The sequence below is a fragment of the Berghia stephanieae genome, chromosome 8 (genome assembly GCF_034508935.2).
Source record: "Berghia stephanieae isolate SIO BIC M18660-M18661 chromosome 8, UCSD_Bste_1.3, whole genome shotgun sequence".
Lineage (NCBI taxonomy): Eukaryota > Metazoa > Mollusca > Gastropoda > Nudibranchia > Aeolidiidae > Berghia > Berghia stephanieae.
The window spans coordinates 16,679,236-16,702,760 of NC_088367.1; the positions used below are offsets into that span (position 1 = coordinate 16,679,236).

General features: G+C 35.0%; 1 protein-coding gene and 1 pseudogene across 1 annotated transcript; one reads left to right on the forward strand and one right to left on the reverse strand.

Moving 5' to 3' along the window:
* Positions 1 to 19: 19 nt before the first annotated feature.
* On the reverse strand, positions 20 to 22,231 carry LOC144978271 (cysteine-rich PDZ-binding protein-like). Its single transcript, XM_078924118.1, has 3 exons — positions 22,088 to 22,231; positions 17,892 to 18,915; positions 20 to 14,293 (listed from the first exon to the last, which is right to left on the reverse strand). The coding sequence occupies exon 2, from the start codon at positions 18,827 to 18,829 to the stop codon at positions 18,527 to 18,529; it is 303 nt and encodes a 100-aa protein (XP_078780244.1). The 5' UTR covers positions 18,830 to 18,915; positions 22,088 to 22,231; the 3' UTR covers positions 20 to 14,293; positions 17,892 to 18,526.
* On the forward strand, positions 6,406 to 6,888 carry LOC144978945 (uncharacterized; annotated as a pseudogene).
* Positions 22,232 to 23,525: the final 1,294 nt, after the last annotated feature.

Here is a 23,525-nt window from a genome sequence, read left to right on the forward strand (position 1 = left end):
AATAATAATACAAAAACTATTTTAAAAATATTTTTACCTTTATTCAAATCAAACCTTATCACTACACCTCCACTCGCACAAACAACTCATTCCTCATTTTCATCAAATTATTTCATTAGTATTCTTTTTCTTTCAATATTCTTTTACACATGTGCAAAATTAACATTTTTATACGATAAATTACATAATATTGTTTAACTATGTGTAAGAGTTGAGAATTTTATATCACCAAAAAAAGCATTTATTAAACCAACCACATGACGCTTAGTTATTGCAATCGGTCAGTCATATCGGGGGTGGTGAACATTTTTGTAAGACAACTTGATATTTTAACTTCGGAAATGACGCAAAGAAGGAATTATAAAGTATGTTACAGGGACAATTGTGTAAAGGCAAGTTCTTAAATTCTCGAAACAGAGCCCTTTCACACCAATGTGCCCTGAATGAAAATCTCCATATTGTCTGTTACTGTTTACAAGTTATCATTATCTGATATTTTTAACAAAATATTATCTTTGTGAAATCATTTTGTAATTACCTACTTTGATTTCAATTCTTTTACTTTTACTCTTGAAAACATGCCAAAATTGCTCTCGAATAGAGCCCGTCTACCATATTCATGCTAAACGGCCAGTGGCTGAGATTGCACAGCTGATCAATATTGGAGCTACCTGCTATTCTATTATTGCAAAGTTCACCAATGAAAGGGCGGATGAGGGATCAAAGGCGAACAGATCAACCCCGAGTAACAAAAGTCAAAGATGATCAAACATTTACTCGACACACAACCAACCCCTCCCTTATGTCTTTGACATTGCTGTGGAAAGCAACATTTCAAGTTGTAGAATATTAGGAAGACTTCCAACTGCTGGAATAAGAGCAAGAAGGCATTCTTTGCAACCTCAACTAACTGAGAATAAGACTTGGGTACCGTCAACTGGGGTTACTTAGGCCACTCAGTAGAATAAAAAAGGTTGCTTTAAAAAAAGTTAAATTCATGAGTGCTTATTATTAGATCTATTGGGTTCTAATTATTTAAAAGATAAAAGCTACATGTAATTTATCTTTTAAAATAAGCAATCTTGTTTTCAGTAAGTGGCCTAAGTTACCCCTGGTGGCCTAAGTAGTCCCAGTTGACGGTACTCGAGTGGCCAGCTGTACTGTAAATGCAGAACCCAATCTTTGAATACCTTTGAGATCTCAAAAAACCTACAAGGGAACAACAGCACCAAGCAAGGAATGCTTACATGTACATGTTTTGAAACATTGTTGAAGCAGACACTGGAATGAAACCACAGCAAATGACATAAACCTCTTGATAAACTCTATGGGGAATTGTCCAAGCAGTGACTGGAAATCGTGGTGGCTGTATATTGTACTGGTACCGTAGAACGGGGCTACTTTGCCAAGCGGGGCTTCTTTGCACAATTGACAGATAAAAATGTGAAAACTATTTTGGAAGAAGGTGAGTAATTTTATTCTCACTCTAACTGCTAGAACTGTTTCCTAACACATTAAACTGTTTTATAAACTGCAGTGTAACCGCCTTTGTACTTTCTCTTTCAGTTTCATGAGGAAAATATGAACGATCAGGATTTGCTCCTTCCAGATTTCTCAGAAAAATTAGATCAAATCAAATATTTATAAATCTTATTTCACAAATATTTTTTGTTTGAATGGTTAATACATACCCCTTCTTCATATTAGTTAGTTAAGTTAAGCAAAGAATTGCACTGAACTCTTAGAAGGGCTGGAGGCAAAGTAGCCCCAAGAATTTGGCATAATTTTTGGTGTGCAAAGTGTTAAGATAATGATTTAATCTTTTGCTTAATACATTATTATTGTTTTGATTGGAAGTCTATGTGGAACATCACTTCACTTTGCTTGCTATTGTTTTGTTACTTCCTATTTCCGGGTATGATTAGTCTACTTTCACTTTCTTTTTATCCTGTCGACATGGCAGACGTTCCTGTTCATTAAAAACATATTAAACTTATCATCTGCCTCCATCGCGTTTATCCTTTAATTATAAAGATGGCCAAACATATTTTAACAGGTTATGGGCCCAGCGCAACCAGCAAAAACATATATTTCGATGGAGACGAACGAAAATTCGAATTATGGGAAACCAAGTTCTTAGCATACATGAAGCTGAGAGGCTTAAAAGATGTTTTTGACAATGATACAGAAAGATGCGAAGAAGCATATGCTGAATTAGGGAGCGTTCACATATTACGTCATCAGCTAGGGGGGGGAGGGGGGTCTACCAAATGTTGACATGTGTTGACATGGGGGAGGGGGGGGTCAGACCCAAGATGATGTCATCAAAACATAGGCAAATTAGGCCTATTTTATTAAATGCAAGAGCTTCAAAAATGGCATTCCAAATAAATTAGCAAAAAGGTGAAAAATTAATTAAATGATGGAATCATCAAAACCGATTGAACTGCTCAAACTGCTTGCTACCATTCAGTTTTGATTCTGAAAAGTTTTCTTCATCATCATTTGATTTGGTTGTGTCTAGTTTATTAAATATATTTTGGAGTTTTCATCTGAAGAATGAGTAATAGTATTAGTAATACACATCTCTATGAAAAGTTTGTTGATGCCTATTTAAAGGCACATCCTGATGACAAGCGCCAACTTGCATTGGCAAAGGCCCAAGCATTGCCAAGTATTGCCCATCTCTCAAGAAACAAGATGGGAAAGGGGTATCACTTCTCAAAAGGCGAACTTGCCCTAAATGTTCATTGTATCACTCCTCGATCACAGCAATGAAAGACCATTCACGAAAATGCGGCATACAAGAAGAACAGCAAATGGGAGAAAGTGATGACGATGAAGATGAAATTGATGATACTATTTATAGTACATTGCCAGAGGTCCAAGGCAGAAACATTTTTGAATCAATTAATTTTATGTTTGGAAATTGAAACAGAAATTCATTCCACTAAAAAACTAATATGCTATAAAATAATTTGCCTCCTATACTATTTTAAATTACACTTTCTGAAATTTTTTTAATAGCACCTGCACCAAGTAGCCTAATTTAAATAATGTTTGTTAGATTTTATCTTTGCAAATTTAAATTTTATGTCCCCATTGTATCGTAAAACATAAATTATCAACAGTTTCTGAAATTAATAAAATGTCTGAATGTGTTTTATCAAACGTTGATAATCAATGTTTATGGTTTGAAAAATGAATAATAAATATTGTGAAATTAAAGTTATCTTTTAGTTTTTATTAAATTAGATGACGTCATCATCTGTTGGGGGAGGGGGGTCAGGTCAATGATGACAAGTGATGACTTGGGGGAGGGGGGGGGGGGGGTCTAAAAGGATTACCTAACCAATACCAGTCATTCAAAACGGTGACTACACAAAGGGACAGTGAACAAACATTCCTAGAATTTAAAGAAAGTCTAAGAAATCAAGAAGACAATGTCTCTAACAATGAATCTTCTGTTCTTTCGGTACAGTATTCCCAGCGACCATCAAATTACTACGATACTCGTTCTGCTGAAACATCCTCTTTGAGACGACAAAATCATTCTGCTGAAACATCCTCTTCGAGACGACAAAATCACTATCGTGCTCCACAGAATTATACAAATGGTGCGCGAATTGTAAGACAAATACCCACAACACCAAAGATTGTCGAAGAAAACAGATGGTGTGACAACTGCAAATCAAAAACCCACGACACATCATATTGTCGAAATATCAATAAACCTTCTGCAAAATTTATAATAGATATCAATAAATCAGTAGAAACTGAAAATCGCCACTTCAGCTTTGCAGTCAACAATCCTGTCCAACTTCAACAACCGATCAACAGTGCTAACTTCTTGCTCATGGATAGTGGTGCTTCGGCACATATAATCAACGATATTAATAAATTCGTTGAGTTAGATTCTTCATTTCAATCGTCAAACCACGCAATTGAATTGGCAGATGGCCAATGAATAAATGATATGATCAAAGGTCAAGGTCATGCCCTTGTCACCCTAACGGATACAAAAGGAATCAAACATGAAGTAAGCTTGAAAAATGCTTTATATATTCCAGCTTTTAAACAAAATATTTTTTCTATATCGGCCGCTGTAAATGGAATAACTTCTCCAAAGATATCATTTGATAAGCATTGTGCTATGCTCACTTGTGATAACGATACAAAATTTGAAATGGAGAAACGAGGAAATTTATACTATCTATACTCATCATCGGTCAAAAATCGTTGTGCCACCCATACACTAAAAGAATGGCATACAATTCTCGGTCATTGCAATGTGAAAGATCTGATGAAATTAGAAAAATGTGTTGATGGTATGAAAATTGTTCCAAATGAAAATTCTGATAACAATGGATTATACGGCTTTAGATGTGAAACCTGTCTTCTTGGAAAGATGACTGAATCAAAGAACCGACAACCAGATGTACGTTCGACGAAAATCCTTGAGAAAGTTCATATTGATCTTGCGAGTCCAATAACTCCAATATCGAAAGACAATTTCCAATATGCTATGTGTATTATTGACGATTATTCTGGACTCATTAATGTTTATTTCCTAAAAAGTAAATCTGATGCATGTTATGCTTTTCAAAAATTCTTATCTGAAATGAGTCCATATGGACATGTTAAGTATGTGAGAAGTGATGGAGGTGGGGAATTTACTTCAAAAGAGTTTGAAACTTTATTGGTAAATAACAAAATAAAACATGATAAATCTTGCCCACACAGTCCTCACCAGAACGGGACAGCCGAAAGGTGCTTTCGAACCCTATTTGAAATGGCAAGGTGTCTGCTTATCTCGGCTAAATTACCGAAAGAGCTATGGACATATGCCGTCACTTACGCAGCTTACATACGAAACAGGTGTTTCAATCACCGACTCCAGTGTACCCCTTTTGAAGCCTTTACAAATTTGAAACCAAATCTGTCTGAGTTGCAGACATTTGGAAGCATCTGTTATGCTTTTGTACAAAATCCTAGGAAGCTTGATGATAGAAGCAAAAAGGGAATTTTCTTGGGATTTGATAAAAGTAGTCCAGCTTATGCTGTATATTTTCCTTTCCTGATACTAAAAATGTCATGAAAGTAAGAATTGTCAAATTTACTCAATCAGTCAAATTCAAATATGATGATAATAATATTCATGATGTTGTAGATGAAAATGATTACATGCTTATTCCTTTAACCAAACCACAAGAAAACACAATACCAAATGCAGTAAATCCAACTGCTGATTGTGACCCTGAATACCAAGAGCCTGAACCCACTCTTGATGAAAGTGTGAACCCAAGTCAATCAGATACGGACGACACTGACACAAACACTAATTGTGAAAGAGACCCAAGAAGAATGAAAAAGAAACCTAAGTATTTAGAGGACTATGTTGTTAATGATGAAATTGATCATTATTTGAATGCTACTACCCATTATTGTTATGCTATTCATGACATACCAAAATGCTATAAGGAAGCTATATCTAGTGTTTCATCTGAGAAATGGCAAAATGCAATGATTGAGGAAATAGAGACTTTGAATGAGAATGATACTTTTGAATTAACTCCTTTACCTCCAGGCAGGGAAGCAGTGGGGGGAAGATGGGTCTATGCTATTAAAGAAAATCAATCAGACCAAATTCAGTATAAAGCTAGATTTGTGGCAAAGGGATATTCTCAAGTGCCTGATATTGACTATACAGAAACATTCTCACCCACAGCTCGCATGACCTCAATCAGAACATTATTGCAGTTAGCAGCACAAAATGATATGGACATAGACCAAATGGATGTCAAAGCGGCATTTCTAAATGCTCCTATTGATACTGAGATATTTATTGAACAACCAGAAGGTTTTGAGATAAAACGTAAGAATAACAAAAATGAAAAACTTGCATTCAGATTAAAGAAATCTTTATATATGGTTTGAAACAGAGTGGTCGAAATTGGAACCTTACTCTACATTCTCATTTATCTGATCAGGGATTTACTCAGTCATTGGCTGACCCATGTCTATATGTGAAAACCTATTTTGATAAACAAAATAAGGAAGAAGTCAGAATTATTCTCATAGTTTGGGTCGATGATTTACTGATAGCATCTCACAGTAAGAGTGCAATAGAAGAAGTAAAGGATAAATTAAAGTCTAACTTTAAAATGAAAGATTTGGGAAGAGTTTCTAAGTTTTTGGAAATCAAATTTGAATTCCAGCAGGATATGATTTCTATGTCACAGACAGATTATATTACAAAGTTCATAAAAAGATTTGGACTTGAACACTGTAAACCTAGATATACACCTAGTGAAATTGATACAAATAAATAAAGTAAACAATGAAATATGTTCTGATCAAGATACTAGAAAGTATAGGGAAATAATTGGAGGTCTCATATACATTATGACTGCCACTAGACCTGATCTTTCGTACATAGTCACAAAACTGTCTAAATTCATGTCCAAACCTGATACATACCATATGATTATGGCTAAGCATGTTTTAAGATATTTGAAAGGTACAATCAACCAGAAACTACTGTTTAAGAAGACAGACCAGCCACTAACCCTATCGGGATATTGTGATGCAGACTGGGGTAGCTCAAGTGACCGGAAAAGCATAACTGGCTATGGATTCGAACTATCTGATGAAGGCCCATTGATTTCATGGAAATCAAAGAAACAGCCAACGGTGGCTTTATCCTCATGTGAAGCCGAATATATGGCATTAGCTGCTGCTACACAGGAAGGAAAATTTTTGAAAGCCTTGTTGAATGATATGTTTGACTTTGGTATCAACAAATTTACTCTATATTGTGACAACCAAGGTGCTATGGCACTAGCAAAGAACCCGGTACAGCACCAAAGGTCAAACACATTGATTTAAGATTCCATTTTATTAGAAATTAGATGATTGATGATAAGCTGCAATTGATATATGTTCCATCTGATAAGAATTTGGCAGATGTGTTTACTAAACCAGTTAGCAAATTTAGAAATACAAACTTTCTTGATCTTTTAATGGGGAAATGAATAATAATAATATTGTTCATTCTAATCTATATTCACATTATTATTTATTATGCTCTCTTAACTTGAAGAAAATCAAGCTTGATTATCAATAAACTATATTTTTTTTTATTTTGTAATTTGTAATAGATAGGTATGTCACAAAGTGCGCACGTAAACCGTATGCTTATGTAGCGCAGTTTGCAACCTTGTTTATGTGTGCTATATTCAAGCTACGACACCGATCAATAACCAAACACAATACGTTGATAAAGGTTTTGAAGCTAAATGAAGATATATTTTATTACAATATAACAAAGATATTATGAGATATGAAGATGAAATGATAGATGTCATAAGTATGAAATCAAATGGATGGATGACAAATTGATGGAGATGGTGTGATGATGAATATGATATGAAAGCGATATGAAAATATATAATTAAATCAATTAATTATCAATACTTTACCAAACCGCTACCACATCAGACAATCTCACAGATAGGTTGCAACCATCACAGTCATACAGGCAACTAATATTTAACTAACTAACTAAACACAATCCAGACGTGTAGAAGAAAGCCAAAAGAGTGTCCTTGATATTCAACAAAAACTGTAAGGTTGTTCTAATATTGTTAATTTGTCTCTTCTTGAAATTGTTCTGATTTCACAGTATTCATAAACAGATCAATTGTTTCTCAATGTTCTGATATTAAAATAAGCAAATGGTTCTTCACAGGTAACTTATAAAACAGGCAAATGTTCAGTTTCTATTAGTGTCAAGCTATGAGCGTATAGCCTAAAGTTGGCTTGTTAAAGCCCAGCCTCCAACGGCTCATTCACTTTAAAGAAAGAAAATGATTTTGTTATCACATGATAATCATACGAATATAACTCTATCTATATTCGAACTCATTCAATATGTTTACTTTAAATGAGTAAATATTATTTTACTTTAACAAATCAATTTATTAATGTTGATTAATATTGCTTTACTTTGTAGATATGAAATAATATGCTTTATAGCAAGAAAAGCTTATTTTCTTTACAACAAGAATATATTATACAATTAATTTAATTATCTGATTAATTAATTGAGACTCAAAATTTAAAGTGATATTATGATATTAATATCAAAACACAATCATAATTGTAATCACAACATATTATTCAAAATCTCACCAGAGCCGAACAGATTATAGAAATCACAAATTAAGTCTACACAAGACTTTAATCAAACTCTACACAAGAGTTATAACACAACTTGATTCAGCTCAAACTTTGAGCACCGCAAAGTCTACACAAGACTTAAATCACACTCTACACAAGAGTTAACACAAAACGTGTTTCAGCTCGAACTTTGAGCACTACAAAGTCTACACAAGACTTTAATCTAACTCTACACAAGAGTTAAACAAATGAGCCTAAAAGACTCCGCTGTGGTTATCGCTTAGAGACTATGAGCCTAAAAGACTCCGCTGAGTGGTCTGAAGAAACTGCTCAAAACTCTGGCATTTATAGGCAAAAATCAAGCAAACGAAGCAAAATTCTACCCACACAACCGGATGTTAGTCATATCCGTAAACATCTGAAATTCCTTAAAACTCCCCCAGATTCCATAATCATGGACAACAACAACCCATCCTGATACCGGACATCCTCATATCAAGGATAAATAAATTCGTCAGCCCCATAGTTACGAGATATCAATCAAGCCATACCATAACAAAGTCACTCCCGTAGAATACAGGGATCCTACTTTGCTTATAAGTTTACGGAGAAAACAAGATTGATGCCTTTCTCACAATAACACCCACACTACGTAGTTTAATTGAAACTTCCGGGCCATAGGTGCATGATCTGATACGACCTGTATCAACAAAAGAAGGGTTGTTCCAGAGGGATTACAATAACAACAACAACTAATACTACGACGACGTACATCCTGTCGTAAACTGACGCCTACACGGAAGCGTTTCGTTACAAGGTACATAAATTTTCATTGTCCTATTCCTTTTTATTTTTATTAGTCTGTTGCTTGATTAACCAACATTTCATTAAAGTTAAATAAATCAGTTAAATAACCTTTTTTTTTTTTTGATGGATTACACATCACATTTCTCTTTTCTTTAATTTAAATGTCAAAAGATATGATGTGTAACATAAAGGTATATATATATTATATTTTAAAGCTAGATTAAATCAAGTGGGGGTGTTAAGATAATAATTTAACCTTTTGCTTAATACATTATTATTATTTTGATTGAAAGTCTATGTGGAATCACTTCACTTTGCTTGCTATTGTTTTGTTACTTCCTATTTCCGGGTATGATAAGTCTACTTTCACTTTCTTTTTATCCTGTCGACATGGCAGACGTTCCTGTTCATTAAAAACATATTAAACTTATCATCTGCCTCCATCGCGTTTATCCTTTAATTATAAAGATGGCCACACATATTTTAAGGATATTTACAATCACCTAAACTTAAGTTTACCGAAAGAATTCAGTTTAATTCTTTGACTTACGAACTAATAAACACACAGATGAGTAGTATGTGTTAATCAATCAGATGCTGATCTTTCTTTTTGTCTCTTTTCAGTTATAAATCATGGTTCGAAACTATAAACGAAAACCTGGTGCAAGAAGATATAAGGACTACACTGAGGAACATCTACTCAATGCCTTACAGGAATGCCAGCACACACCCGTAGCAACTGTAGCTAAAGTGTTTAAAATTCCAAGGAGAACATTAATTAATAAACTGAAAGAAAAACATATCAAAAGGGCAGGGCATCCAGTAGTATTTTCAGTTGACGAAGAAGAAGTAATTGCAAAACATGTTGAGGTTTGCGCAGATTATGGCATGCCTCTTGAAGCAATGGACATACAGCTTATTGTGCATGGTTACTTAAATAAAATTGGAAGAAATGTCTCAGCTTTTAAAAACAATGCGCCCGGGCCTGATTGGGTGGCTTCATTTCTAAAAGAAAACACTACTCTCTCCACAAGAATGTGCCAGAACATCAAACGCTCTCGTGCCAAAGTGACACCCGAAGAGATAAAAATTTACTTTCAACACTTAGAAAAGTCTCTTGAAAATGTTCCCAAAGAAAATATAATGAACTATGATGAGACCAACCTCTCAGATCAGCCTGGAACAAAAAAGTGTATTTTTCGGAGGGAGGTGAAATATCCCGAGCGGATAATCAACTTCAGCAAGGGTAATATAAGCATCATGTTCGCGGGTACTGCTGATGGGCAACTTCGGGTACTGCTGATGGGCAACTTCTCCCCCCTTATGTTGTGTATAAGGCATCACACATGTGGGATTCATGGATGAAAGGAGGGCCCCCGGATGCTCGTTACAGCAAAAGCATATCGGGGTGGATGGATTCGATTAACTTCGAAGAATGGTTCAGAAGTGTTGTTGTTCCGTGGGCAAGGAGGAAAGAGGGAAAATAAGTTCTAATCGGAGACAATTTGAGTTCCCACCTAAGTTACTCTGTAATAGAAATGTGTGAAAAATATGACATTGGTTTTGTGTTATTACCCCCCAACAGCACTGACAAGCTCCAGCCCCTTGACGTCTCCTATTTCGGTCCAATGAAGTGAGCTTGGAGGAAGATTATGACGGATTACAAAATGAAAAATCCAAATTCAACGTCATTGGACAAATCTGATTTCCCTAGACTATTGTCGAAACTTATCACTGATTTGGGGATGAAAACAAGGGACAATCTCGTTTCAGGGTTTAGAACATGTGGCATTTTCCCTGTAAATGCCAACGAAGCTTTGAAAAAATTCCGCCAAGAAAAAGACGTTAGCTCATGTGACTCCAGTTTGGTGAGTGAATCATTCGAGGAATATCTTCACAACTTCAAATTCACCCCTGGTGGTAACCAAACACGCAGGAAAGCAAAAAAGAAAGTGAACGTTATTCCAGGCAAATCATTGTGTGCCGATGACTTAAAATCAAATTCCACAGCTAAATCGTCTGTTGATTGCACACAAGAACCCATCGTCTCAGATATTGTTCAACCTTCAACATCTGCAGAAGGGGAAGCCTCAACATCAACTGCTGCCCAAGGTCTCTCATCACCAGCTGCTGCATCAAATACTTCATCAGATGATAGCATCTCGGACAACTCAGTATATGATGACAGCGACAATGATTGGGAACCCCCCCCGCAAAGAAGAAGAGCCGAAACATTTTCAAGGACTTTAGATAATTTAAGAATAATATTTTGAGTCTTATATCACTGACTTACTATTTTTGTGTGTTATAATGGTTTAAAATGTTGTCCTCATGTTAAACAAAAGAATTAAACCATGTTTTATGATAGTAATGTGTGTTGTAATTGAATTACTGTTAAGGTGTGCAAAGTAGCCCCGTTTTCTCATATTAAAGTTTTATCAAGAAAATTTACTTTATCTCTCTTTGGTTTCATAATTTTCACAAATTATACATATGCACCTCTAGTACAACACTTGACCCCTCCAAAATGCTTTGATATCAGTTATTTGCCATTGCATGAGTTCAGAATTTTCACTGGAAGGTTGCACCAAGTGCAAAGTAGCCCCGTTCTACGGTACTGACTTTGTCTGTCATCTGCATTTTTTGCGGCCGCAAATTGCCATTTGCGGCCGCAAATATCAGGGCGTTCTGCAAATTTTCCAAAATTGGCAAATCGTGGCAAATTTTGGGAAAATTGGCAAATCGCGTGGCAAATTTTGGGAAAAAAAAAGAAGCGTAAACAAAATAACGGAAAAAAAAGTGCGAAACTTGAGAAATGTTGCAGCTTTGCCTGGGACCAAACCAAGGGAAGCTACTCTCTACGGATAATGATCCTTTAAAATCTTTGTAACAACGCTAATCACGGTCATTTCATTTCTCAAGTCCTTAAATGTCATATATCGTCTTTTATATAATTTTTTTCTGTATCGCGTGTTAATTTTTACTGAAACGCTTAGTTTTCCTCCGCAAATTTTTGGGCAAATTTCTGGGGTTTTTTGGGCAAATTTTGGCAAATTTTAGGTCCCAATTTGGCAAAAAATGCAGATGACAGCTTTGTTGCCTCGAAACTTTCCTTTTTTTCCAAAGCAGAGCAACCCAACTTGTGTTCTTTGGATGGTCTTTACTTTTAGTTTTAGGATTGTGCATGTTTTTATGTTAAAATTTTGCACACATATTTTAAAGATATTGCTCATTTCTGTGATATAAGTTTTGTCAAACTTTGACTCTTAAAATTCAAATGGATAAACTCAAAATAAGTGTAAAGTTACTTTTGCATATGTGTATATATTATCTGATAAATTCCTTGAACAAATTTATTTCACATGAAACATGGACATAATGAACCATATTTAATATTTTCTATCCACTCAGAAAAAAGACACCAGATTACATTTATGCACCATTGTGCGGCTGTAATAAAGCATTTGAAATTTTCCGTCTTCTGAACATGCCGAACCCGTCATGTACATGACAATGCCACTCTCTCACTGTATCATAAACACACACACACACACACACTAAGCCATAAAATTGTAGGCAGCGTTGATGCCGCTTATGCCACCACTTTTACATTATACAAAGAGTAGAATATTCAAGATCAAATATTTGAATAACCTCTAATAAAACTAAACCAGTCGTGTTGATAAAAAAACATGTTATGATAAAAAACTTGTTATGATTATCACTTTTATATTGATTTCCCAGTGAATTCGCCCTGGTTTCCAATCCCAATTCTCAAGATTGCATCAACTGCTCAACAGCTGCTTTCTGCTAGCGCTTGCCCTTGTCAAGTCGTTCTGGCTAAAGATTGACTTGATTGACGAAGTTCAATAATTCAAAATGACAAGTGATAAAAAAGAAGAAACAAAATTAAAAAAAAAAAAAATCCAAAACATTTTAAAAAGAATGGAATCATTAAAAAAGTTATAGTTATAGTTACCAACACTTTTGATAAAAAAGAAAAGTATGTACATATAAAGATCTAGACTATGGATTTTAATGGCTCTATGATAAAGAATAAAGCATAATAAACAGAGAAACAGCATTTAAATTCTAAAATTCTTTTCTTGTTATTAGGTGTTCGGAACTTAATATTTATTCATATTCTTGACAATTCACAATCTTCTTCATTTTATATTAGGATATTCATTTCAATGTCATGTTGTTGATAAATGCAATAATAATTATCTGTATAAAAATATGCCATAAAATATATATTCAAAATAAATTATTATTTCCCTGCATGGCATTGAAATGAAATATTTAATTTTAATTTAAATAATTTATGTATGTATCCAAGAAACTGAATTCAGGATAAGCCACATTACATGAAATTCCCCTTTTGGCGGGGAAAAAGCATGTAACCCCCCAACCTCACCCACTAAGCCCTGATCCAGAAAAAAAAATTGGATTAACTCCTGATAAATCTGCTTCATGATCTTTATAGTATGGCGTGATAAATGTTTTAGACAGATGTATGACTATGATGACGTCCTTTTGTGGGTAATCGACCACAAAGCTTTTTTATACTTTTGTTTTGCTGACCAATCAAAATGTGTAAAACTTCATAAATAATAATAATAATAATAATAATAATAATAATAATAATAATAATAATAATAATAGTCAAATTGAATGAAAGATTCAATTTTTAACAAAGACAGATGAAAGTTGAAAAGGACGTTTCATGTTTCCCCTTTGCCAACAATACATGAATGAGAGATGAGAGGATGATGTCTCTAAGGTGAATAAACTATAAACAAAACAATAATGGGAAAGGAAACTGAAACAGGCTATTTCTTAGTAAGGAAGCGTGAGAATTAAATTAGAATACAATAATTTTTAAAATATACAATAAAACGCTCTTGTCGTTTATTTCTTCAAGCTTCAAACTGCAACATTTGCATTGAAACTTCAAAATCAACACTCTGACTTGTTGGGTAAAAATGAAATAAGACAGCATACCAAATGGTCTGAAGGTCTTGTGTTTACGTGCATCAACTTATATTATACTATGGTACATTAAGATTTTCTAAATTTCATAGCTGCATATGAATACCAGTACGTAAATCAATGTTCCTTTTTCACAAATATCTCATGATTATCAAAGAGAAAGCCTCTTTTCTTTTGAATAAAATTGGAAAATATTAAAAAAATATTTGCTGCAGAACGCCATCTCCAACCTCCTTAACACTAGACAAAAGACTCGACCCTGATCCACTTGGAATAGACAACTCACAGACCATTCCAAAACACTGTTTGACTCCTGGAAAAAAAATAAAATATATATTAAGGTTGGGAGTCCTCGATTGTTCATTTTCTTTGATTTTAGAAAAGCGGAAAGTCTTACTAAGACACAATACAGGCAGATAAATAAAACCAAAGGGTCAAAGTAAAATGTTTATAAGAGTTGTTTATAGTGTAATTATGAGCTGTTAACAATTACATAGAGACAACTTTCAATTTTTTGTTCAAGTTTTTCCAATCAGACTCGAGACATTAACACTCAATCTTACAAATGTTTGCTACTTTTCAAAATTGGAAAAAAAATGTATTAAAAATGAATAGATAGTTTTATTAGCATGTAAAAACTAAAAACATTAGCTTTGATACTACACCTATAATTTGTCTCATAAAAATGTAATAAATAGGCATCGGGTAAAAGTAACCCCGGGTATACTACGGATATAATCTGTTTTAGGGTTGAGTGAGTTAAACACATGATTGTTCCCCTCTCAGCAAGAACTATGGATTCCCAAAACTGTCGAAGGTAAGAGAAGGTAAGAACAGAAAGCTACATGGCACGGATGGAGACAAAATATACAAATGTTCATAAAGTAAGGACGGCAGTCTCAGCCAATAGTAGGGACTCAAACCATAAATCTATCCAACTAAGAGAAAAATTACCAGATAGTGACAAAATTCTGATCCTGGCTTTAGATACTCGGGATTGTTACTATAAGTTGACTCATTTACCTAAGGTGTGAGTACCTGGCTATTAATAATTTTAAAATGATGGACAGTGTCTAGTGCTATTACAACAAAAGACTATACTGTATGAGATGGGATATTTCATTCCATGTAGTCTTTTTGAGGAATAAATGAACTGAGCATGTCGAAATGTACTGCATTAAGATGGCCAAAACTTAATTTTTGTCATGAACTGGCCCATTTGGATGAGTGTGCTTATGTGGGAGTGGGAGTAAATTTATATACAGTAGAATTACTTTAAACCGAAATTTTGGGGACCTTCTAAACCATTTCGGTTTAAAGACATTTTGGTTTAAAACAAGTTCCCGTTTTGCGATGTTTTTCAAGGGTAGTAACTATTTAAGGAATTTGCTCATTTAATCGTATCATGGGTTTCCCCTAAATGGAGTTGTTGAATAAATGCCATCTTCGTAACCATTAAAAAAAAATATTATTTTTAAATTTTATTTTTTTAATTGTTTGGTTTTTTTTTTGCGTGTATTTTAAAAATATTTTTGGGGGTTTTCGTTTTCCATTCAAAATTGTTGAAAGCGTTGAGTTCGGGATGCCGTGTTTTTTACATATCTCCGTTTTGATCAACTTTTTTTTCATTGACTCACATAGTATTTTGATTTTAAACTCAAACGTGTAAGCACAGTGCTTTCTTTTAGACATCTTTTAGTAAAATGCAAAGCTAAAATAAGATCGAAAGTTCTTGTGCGATAATTGATAATGAATGATGTGCAGCTACTCAGAGGTGAAGTGAAATGGAAATGAAAAGGAGTGTCAATGCTAAGCTGTCTACTACACACCCCTCTTTTGTTGAAAAGCCATTAGGTTCAAAGGCCCAATTACATAGAACCTCCCCCTCCCCTTTAGCCCATCACACACACACACACACACATTTAATCTAAGTGGAAATGAAATGGCATGTCAATAGTAAGTTGGTTAAACCCCCCCCCCCCATATTGTCATGTTGAAAATTTGTCAGTTCCAAAGCATCAACACATGAGCGAGAACATCTCGCTTACATGATTCTACAACCTAACTCTCTCTCTCTCTTTCCTAATTTTTCGCCTGCCAGGAACCCGTTGTCTTCCTTTTCCAATCTGCGCGATTGTGGTGTTGGCCAAGCCCAAGTGCAGCGATTGAAGTGCTTGCCTACCCCCCCCCCCCCCATTCCACCCCTCACCGTCATCTTAAACTTACGCTCTTTGTTTAATATCGCCGGGCATTATTACGTGTGACCACCTTCCCGAATTTTTAAAGAAAAATAGAGAAAGAGAAAAAGGGAAGGTACTCTGAAGTTGTTTCGATTTAAAGAAAGTCCTGCTTAGAAGCAGAGCAGCCAACCACATCTGATGAGAATGTGTACAATGGGACCTCAAAATGGGGGAGATTTCATAAAAATGGGTACAATCCTGAAATCGACGGAAACTAACCATTGTGAAAGTAAGAGGAAGGTATACTTACATAAAGTCACACCACACAAGCTCAATTGCAGCAACAATGATGTTCCCAAGACTATATAAAACAAAAGGAGCGAGTTCACTATAGAATAATAGAGCAATGAATTGGTATCGAGTACAAATTTGAACGATCCAGCAAGCAAGATAACAGTGATACGAGCATCCAGGATATTACAACTAAAGAAAACTGAAGTGACTCTGTACACTGAAAATGGGTACAATCTTGGGGGAAATGCGTACAAGCGTACAATCACTGAAAATGCATACAATTCCGCATTCTTTGCGGTAGGTTGGCAGCTCTGTAGAAGTATTTCGGTTCATCGTAAGAATTAGTACAAAGATAATGAAGAAACTAGTACAATTTATTAAATTCTTTGCGGTTTAAGGTATTTTTCGGTTTAGCTTCTTTCGGTTTAAAGTAATTTTACTGTAAGTGAAAATCCTGTTTCATGCCCTGATCGTGAACTTAATGCAAAGTGATAATAAGAATAAGCAGAAGTGTCTGTGAGTGTGTATTATACTGCATACGCACACTTGCAGTGTTGATAGATACACACGTAAGGAACTGTCAATATCACAGTGAGTCATGTTGAAATCACTGGACTTATTTAAAAAAACAAAAAACAACCTTTAACTTTAATTAATTTTTTTTTTTTTTACATTTGGGACATTCGAATGAGTTTGAGGAAACCGTGCTCGAGTGTATCGACATGATGCTTATATCCACATTTTAGTATGATCCCAACAATGTCGATATATCCATCCAGGACTGTAATTAGATCTCTTTAACATTAAAAAAACTTGGTTAGAAAAATGAGTGTGCTCATAAGCTGAGCCCATTTGGATGAGTGTGCTGATACAGGAGTATATTTATACAAGTGAAAATCCTGTTTCATGCCCTGATTGTGAACTTATAGTTAAGTCAGGTCATTCTTAATAAAGCTGGAGTGTTTATAAATGGAGACTGCTATACCAGCTTGATACTGAAGGTCACTGATGAAATCAAAAAAGTTTTGTCAGAGTACGGAAGAGCTCAATTTCTCTTGATTATTATCGCCACAATCTGTAACATATTTTATAGATTAGAAATATGAAGCCTTGTGAAATCCATGGAGTATGGTTAATCCGTGGTATTGCGCTAGAAAACATTCATATGAATCGCATCAAGTCAACACTGCTTAAAGTCTATCAATCTTTCTAGTCCGGCAGTGTTGACTTTATCAGGATTCCACTGTATTTGTTTTGTTTTTTTTACCTTTTACTTGATCTCTGAAATTTCTGAATCACACTACAACAATTTATGCTTCACTATCAATGTCATTCAACACAGACACCATAAAGTTGTCATTAAGAGAAATCAGTGAGACAAAAAAAAAATCACTTTTAAATATCTAATTAAATCTTTATGAATCTTCTTACTCTCACCTTTGCTTGTGTCACTGACATAGATGACAAATAAAGTTGTTCAGCTTATAAGGCATCAAGACTGTCTTTGGTATATAAATATAACCAATAATAAATGTCTCCAAGGAATCTCCAGCAATCACACTGACTTTGGGGGTGAGTCTGGTTGATGGGTCATGAATGTCTGATCAAGGTTCCCTTTTTTTTTTATAGAACGGTCCTAATTACTTCATTGGCAAATGAGATGGAATTCATTGATTTACATTGAATATCAATGATTTACACTGATATCACATTTACAACTATTAGATCGGATTGTCACTCCACCTTTTAATTTTTTAAGATGCTTATCAAACAAAATTTTAGCCATGCAATGTATTTAGGCTGTGAAGGGCTTGTTGAATTAAATATTTTCAGACTGTAGTCAAGCTTGATCTTAGTAGATGGAATGTAAGCAGCATCCAATTAATTTCAGTGGCAGTGTATAAATTCCTAAGATTAATCTCATTGAACTCATATTTACTTTTTTGAGAGACGTAATGCACTTTTGACAAGTCATTTATTTACTACCTTTTTCTTCATTTCCTAAAAAAAAAAAAAAATGAAAAAAAAAAGAAGAGAAAAATTGCCACAAGGAAATTGATGGGGATTGCTGCCTATGTTGAGCTCTGTCTGTAATTGGTAGTCTGGATAATTTTTTTGCCACACATTGCACAGATTCCTTTTTTATAGGCACATCCTTGACAGTAATGTGATCCTTGCTGATGGACATTTTGCCTGCATATCTTGCATCTTGCAAAACTTGACTGATATGGACTGAACCTTGTTTTCTTCCCTGAGAGAGCTTTGTTTTCTCCTACTTTTCTTCCACCACCCTCTGTTGTGTTTCTGGCACCTGATTTCCATGGATCTGGGGTTACTACCTTTCCAAGTTTCTTTTCACATTTATCACAAACCATGTTTAAATTTTCACTTGTTCTTGCAGACTGTTTTAGTATCTCAGATACCAGTAATTATTTGTTTCATCAATTCAAATGATATGGATCTGCAGAATATAACAAAAATATAAACAAGTGAATATTCCAAATATCCAATTTGTATGGCTGATGTCTAGTCTTCTCATCATATTCATATAAACAAATTATTACTACTGGAAAAATAAGTGCATTGAATAGATAGAAATGACTGTGACCATGATAAAGTTAACTTTTGTTATTTATGACTTTAGGTTAGTGAACGTTGGTGTGGTATGGCCACTCCTTTGTACCCAAAAGGTAATTAGTTTGACTCCCTGCTGTGTTGTTGGCCCTGAGCAAAATGTGATGGCTAGAAAAGAGTTCAAAAGTTCGCTTCAAAAAAAGGAACATGAAAGTCAGTCAAAGTAACTGTAGCCTAAAGGAAGGCTTTTCTAAAAACTTTACACCGATGTCCAAGTACAATCAGGACAAAATAGTGTTTGTAAGTGTAAGACAGACAACAATCCTTCGACAAAGCAGAATTAATTTAGTATTCTTCAAACTCAAATTGAGCAATATAGCGCAATAACCACTAAACATGCTCAAAGCGCTTTAACAGGAGTCCCTGACCAACAGCAACATTTAACACGTAGGATGAGACAGGACACCTCTGTCTTAGGCGATATTACAATTTTTTTCGGAAAGAGACAACGGTATTAACGGCCAGGTACTCATTTTACACCTGAGTCTGGTGATAGAATGTGAGTAAAGAGCCTTCTCCAAGGACTCAACTATGCGCCGAGCGAGGCTGAACCCAGGACCTTCCGATCCGAAAGCGAGTGTCATACCACAAGACCACATAGCCGCACAATTCTTCTTCTGCTTCTATCACTATCAGCTCCACCCTCTGTCAACTATGCACACACATGGATTCCAAATATAGCCATGGAGACTATTAGATTAGTTTAACAGTCAACAGTGACAATACTGCGAGAAAAGACATGTTTAGGGATACCTTCCATATAAGCTCTTCGTGATAAGGGAAACAACCCTTTAACTAACCCTAAGAAATAATAAAACCTAGTACCTTTAACTAACCCTAATAGGAAAAACAAACACCCCACCCAGGACCTTTGCAAAATAGAATAAAAAATCCTCTGACCTTAAGTTAAAGTTAACCCTAAAAGTAAAAGAAAAAGGAAAAACTATAGGACTACCTCGCACCATCTTTCAATATAGTGGTGATCTTCTAAACGCCCGGGGGTCGGGGAGCATAAAAAAACGGGCAATCAGTCAATCAGATTCAGATGAAATTGAAATTGATCAAAGTCAATGACAATGGGCTTGATGATTGATAAGAATAAGAGTATACCATCCATCGTAGGTAATCAGTGATTTCTCCTGATTAGAGACTATTGGCCTAAAGTAAATTAGCTCTTATAAATAAGGTATTGAACGGTATTTATCTATCTAGTAGCATTGAATTGTATTGTAATGAAAACTGAAATGACAAAAGTAAAAGTAGAGGTAAAGGTAAAAGTAAAAGTAGGGAGTTTAATAGAAATTCTAAATGTACCCCACACACTTGAAACCAATGTCATATGAAATAGCTGGCAACACAGATTACAAAACAGTTTGAATTTTGTTTCTATCTTGATTAGAAATGTAGTTACGGCAGTTCAAAGTCTGAAATTTCAGACCGTTTTTACCCCAAAATTACCATTGCAAAGTTGTGACCGAAATCGCGTGATGTTAAATAAAAAATGGTTAAAACAGTCAATATGGAGTTCTTATCATATATTGTATACCAAAATGTTCGTCTTATCGAGGACAATGCATTTACATTAATAAAGAGGAAGATAAACAGTTCAAATTAACACATTATCACATAATATGACGCAAATGTTACATAATCAAAAACTCGGCTAGACGTAATAAATAATTTGCTCTATCACGTTTGGATTTATCCCCAATATCTCACTGAAACAATTGCAAATAATTACCCTCTTTTAATTAATACATAGAGAATAAAAAAGGGTTTGAGAGTATTTAAATGAAGAGATATAAACATGTTGTGTAATGACATAATGAGTTTATTTTTACCTCTGGAAATTTAATTGCATATAAATAAAATGGTAGATTGAAAAAGTTCAAATAAATTGAAACAGATTCCCTATTATAATTAGAAGGAAAGTTTTGGCTTTTAAAACTTTAAAAAATTATGCGGGACCCATTTGGGTTTTTTGCTATTACATCATTTGAACTGACAATTAATATAATTTTTTCCCCCCCCCCCCCCCCCTTTCTCTCTCAATGTATGGGGGTGTCAAAACTAATAGAACTTCTTACCATAATAATTCTAAGGCCTTTAGAATATGGATACAAATGATAACAAACATATCTAAACATATGGGAAAGAAACTTGATGACTTGATGGCCAAGTAAAATAATATAAAATTAAAGCAATTGGTATTTTTAAAATATCGATATTATTAATATCGGATTTCACAAAGAGAAGAAATATACGAACTTTTCAAACAAAAACTATAAAATGCCTATAAATAAAGTTGGGAAGTATGTATTTCAAAATAAAAACATAGTAAATAATAGTACTGAAAATATCATGGACTAAATTTAACATAATACATAACTAAATTCAAAATATCGATATGAATATCGATATCGCCCGGCAGCCATGATGAGAAGATAATGTAAACAAGGCATTTCGGCGCAGAGTTAAAAGGTGTCTGCGCATCGATATAGAGCCCTGAAATTTGGCATGAATAAAGTTTAGATGTTATTCTAAAAACAAGCGTTTAAAATTTAAAAACACACGCGGTAAATAAAAAAATAAATGCATTTGAAAATTGCCAAATTTTAACTTCATATAACTTCTGGAATTATTAATGGATTTTTCCTTAATTGGCACCATTTAAAAGGAAATTGAAAGACGAAAATAACGATACCAAAATATCTGCGATATTCCTCTTTATAACGAAGTTATGCATCTTTAATTGAACCCCCCAAAACACGAACGGCAATTTCCAGTCACAACTTTCCTATGGGCGAGTTGGGTCAAAATTTGACTGCCACTGCTGCTGCTCACTAAACTGCCTAGTAAAAGTAAAAAAAGATCCACAGACGGTAGTGAAAGTGAAAGAGATGCTTTCCCGATGAGCTGACGGAATTTCTCCCCATGTATATCATTAAAATTAAAGAAATATATTGAGAACTGAAAACATGCTTTGTAATTTGTCTTACATTGAAATTCTATGCGCAGATATGTCAGTATACATGCACCTCCCTCAACGTTTATTTACACATACACCTTTGTTAGCTCCGCGTTTTGTTTGTTATGAAGTAATGAAGTTTCGACTTCCTGAAGTTTCGCAGCAATGATTGGGAAGACACTACGTGCACATAAGAAGTACACTTTGGGAAAACTCCGTCACAACATCAGGTCACACCGGCTAGTTATCGACAATTCAAACCAAAATTAGCGACAAAGCATAGTATGCTCTTCATGGGAGAGAGAGAAAAAAAAAAGAATTTAATTTATATTACAGAAGTCTATCGTAACACTATATTATAATATTACGTTTTCTAATCCATGGGGAACAACTCAAGAAATAAGAAGACTATTCATTACAATTGGTTATCTCCCTGATGGGGTGTTGGGATGTGTAACGGTAGTACAAACGGTTAGTAACATCGCATCTTCGGATTGTCAGGATTCACTGGTCCATACTACACATCTAGTTCATGTCGGGCTCCAAGAAGTTGTCATCAAACGCAACGGCCACACCCCGGGACCTGGTCTGGACTGACCTGCTAAACGATAAGGGCGACGTGGAAAAGTGGGAAAGCTTACCGCTTTATAGTAATTTTGCTAGCAAGCCTACTTACTAATCATCATAGTTAATCATGGAAACTCCAAAATTGAAGAAGAAACGATATGCGAGTGACGTTAGCCCCCCTGCAACGAAGTACATCGATGATTAAGAGGGAAGAGGAGGAATCTCGTGTTGGAAGTCTAGATGTTAATGACGCGTGCAGTTTAAAGCCGATAGAACGACTGGATGCTGACCACTCTAGACTGACGACACGGAATGCCCCATGTGGATTGGTACTTGGAATGTCCTGACTCTACCAGGCTGGTAAACTCGACAACGGTATACAGGAAATGGACGATATGAGACTTGGCATCATGGGAATGTCAGAGACGAAATGGACAAAAAGTGGGAAGATCAGTAAAGACAGACCTGTGATGATACACTCAGGAGGTGAGAAACATGAGTATGGTGTTGGGGTAATACTTAATTAGAAAGTAGCACAGTCCTTGTTGGGATATTGGCCAATCAGCAACAGGGTCATAATGTGTAAATTGGCAGCACAAACTTTCAACATCATAATAATTCAAATTTATGCTCCAACAACACAAGTAGAATGATTTTACCAAGATATACAAATGCTGTAAATCAAACAAAAGTCGACAGATACTGTGATAGCCATGGGGGACTTCAATGCCATAATTGGGAAAGACATGACCTCATCATATGTTGGCAGCAGCCTCTTATGGTTCTCACACTACTATGTTATGACGATCGACCCAATCAGCAAAGTCTGGTCCGCATTCGTGCACCGTCGCAAACCCGCCGGGTAGCATCGTCACAACACACCGTTCGACTAGATGCTCTGC